The sequence below is a fragment of the Monoraphidium neglectum genome (assembly GCF_000611645.1).
Source record: "Monoraphidium neglectum strain SAG 48.87 unplaced genomic scaffold scaffold02377, whole genome shotgun sequence".
Taxonomy (NCBI): Eukaryota; Viridiplantae; Chlorophyta; class Chlorophyceae; order Sphaeropleales; family Selenastraceae; genus Monoraphidium; species Monoraphidium neglectum.
Genome location: NW_014011251.1, coordinates 1 through 2,065, shown reverse-complemented (window position 1 = coordinate 2,065; position 2,065 = coordinate 1). Strand labels below are relative to the sequence as shown.

The following is a 2,065-nucleotide window of genomic DNA, read 5'->3' as shown; positions in this document are numbered from 1 at the left end:
CACACACACACACACACACACACACACACACACACACACACACACACACACACACACACACACACACACACACACACACACACACACACACACACACGCATGCAGCACGCACTCAAGCACGCTCGCACGGACGCAAACACTCACGCACACGCGTGAAGACACACCAGCCTGCGGCAACGCGAACTGCTTGCCATCCCACCATCCACACCAGGCATATCTTTTGCCATACGTGCATCATCGCATGCATCAAGGCAACCCGGAAGTGCCCCAGCTGCCGCAAGTCTTTGCAGGTGTGCCGCACACTGCAGGGTGCATGGCGGGACCGTCAGGGCGACCAGACGCACCCTTGCACCCCCAGGCCGTAAAGAGGGAGTGCGGGTAAGGGGAAAGCAACAGGCCGCGGCAAACGGCATCAAAACCTCCAAGACTGTGCACCGCCCTTGCAACGCGTGCTGACGTGGCAGGTGAAGAGCGTCCACAAGATCTACCTGCCCCCCTCCTGAGAGCCCACAGCTGCTGCTGCGGCGGCCTGCCGCTAGTGCTGGCCCCGGCGCCTGCGGGGCTGCGTCCCTTTCACCCGGACCCCTTCATTCTTGTGGATCGCACGCTGGTGGCCCCCGCTGCTCCCAGCAGTTGCGCGTACACGGTCCAAGTGCTTTCGCAGGCAGCGCATCTCTGCTCAACATTTTTGTGCTCTTTCTCATTTTCGTAGGAATCAGAAACTTCAAGACGGCATGCGCCAGCTCCAGCTGGCTCCCGAAATGAGTGGTGCCCGCAGCTTGGCCGCCTGCCGGTGCAACTGCGCCTGCCGGTTTGCCGCTGCAGCTGCGCCTTGCAGTGTTGGATTCGCACCGCACGCTCCACCGCTGGGCTCCAATTTGACCTGACCTCTGCCTGTAGGTAATGCACACGGCCACGCGGCCGCATTACGGCTCAAACCCAGCACCAGGTGCGCACGCGCAGGACCACTGCAAAGTCCCACGAGCATTCTGCCGTCCCTTTTACTGGGTCCTTTCTTGGCAGCACTCGATTGTACCAAAACAATGTAATGAATGCACCAAAATTGATTGGCAGTCGTTACACATATCACTAACTTGCTAGGCAGCAGCCAGCATGCCCCCCAAGGCCGCTGCTCGTAGGGCCAATATATGGCCCCCTCCTGGCGGCCCCGCGCACGCACCATGTGCGCACGAAATCGCGCCAGGTGCAAGCGCCCGCGATCCGAGAGTGCCGCGCACCGGCGTGCGCCGCGCTCGCTTCAGAGCTGTCCGTAGGGAGTCCTGCACCCAGGACCCCGCACAGACCCGGGGCTGCCCTGCAGCAGCATCACCGCCGCCGAGCGCGCCCGCCACCTCAGCAGACCGCGGGCAGCAAAGGCGCACGTTCAGCGAGAATAATCCGGCCCGACGCGCCGCAGCGCCCCGGAGGAGACCCCCCACCCCGGGCCGCGCGCTCAGGCGGCCACGGGCTGCTTCTCCTTGGCGGCGGCGTTGTTGCTGGCCGCGGGCGCGTGCGCGTCGAGGTGTGCGCCCTTGAAGAGCTCGTCGAGGACCTCGCTCAGGGTGGGGTGGGCGTGGACGTTGAACTTGATGTCCTGGGGGGTGGTCGGGTGGGTGGCCGGGTGGGTGGGTGGTCGGGTGGGTGGTCAGGGGCTCAGTCGTCACGGTGGGTGTTTCAGGTGGTGGAGTGGGGTGCTGGGTCGTTGCGTGGGGTGCTGAATGGTTGTCATATCGGGTGATATAGATAGCCGGGCGCTGCGCGAGCGGACAGACCCGACCATGGCGCCGCGACGCGCGATTGCGCCCCCCTCGTCCGCCGCAGTACGCCACGCGACAGCCCCCTTCAAGCCTGCAAGCGCACGCGGGCCCCCGGCCCGGGCTCTGACCTGCACGGTCTGTCCGGTGGCGATGGCGTTGGATGCCTCGTGGATGAGGTCCGCCGCGTGGAGGCCGAAGATGTGGACGCCCAGGATCTCTCCCGTGTCCTTGCGGTACAGCATCTTGGCCATGCCGTCGCCCTCCTTCTCCGCCAGGGCCTGGTTTCAGGGTTGGAGGGATGTCAAGGG

General features: G+C 64.6%; 1 protein-coding gene across 1 annotated transcript; it reads right to left on the bottom strand.

The window, feature by feature from the left end:
• Nucleotides 1-1,453: 1,453 nt before the first annotated feature.
• MNEG_10583 (hypothetical protein) lies at nt 1,454-2,008 on the bottom strand (the record flags this gene model as incomplete). Its single annotated transcript, XM_014040942.1, has 2 exons — nt 1,454-1,594; nt 1,886-2,008. 2 exons carry the CDS (start codon nt 2,006-2,008, stop codon nt 1,454-1,456), a joined length of 264 nt encoding a protein of 87 aa, XP_013896396.1.
• Between the last annotated feature and the right edge of the window lie 57 nt (nt 2,009-2,065).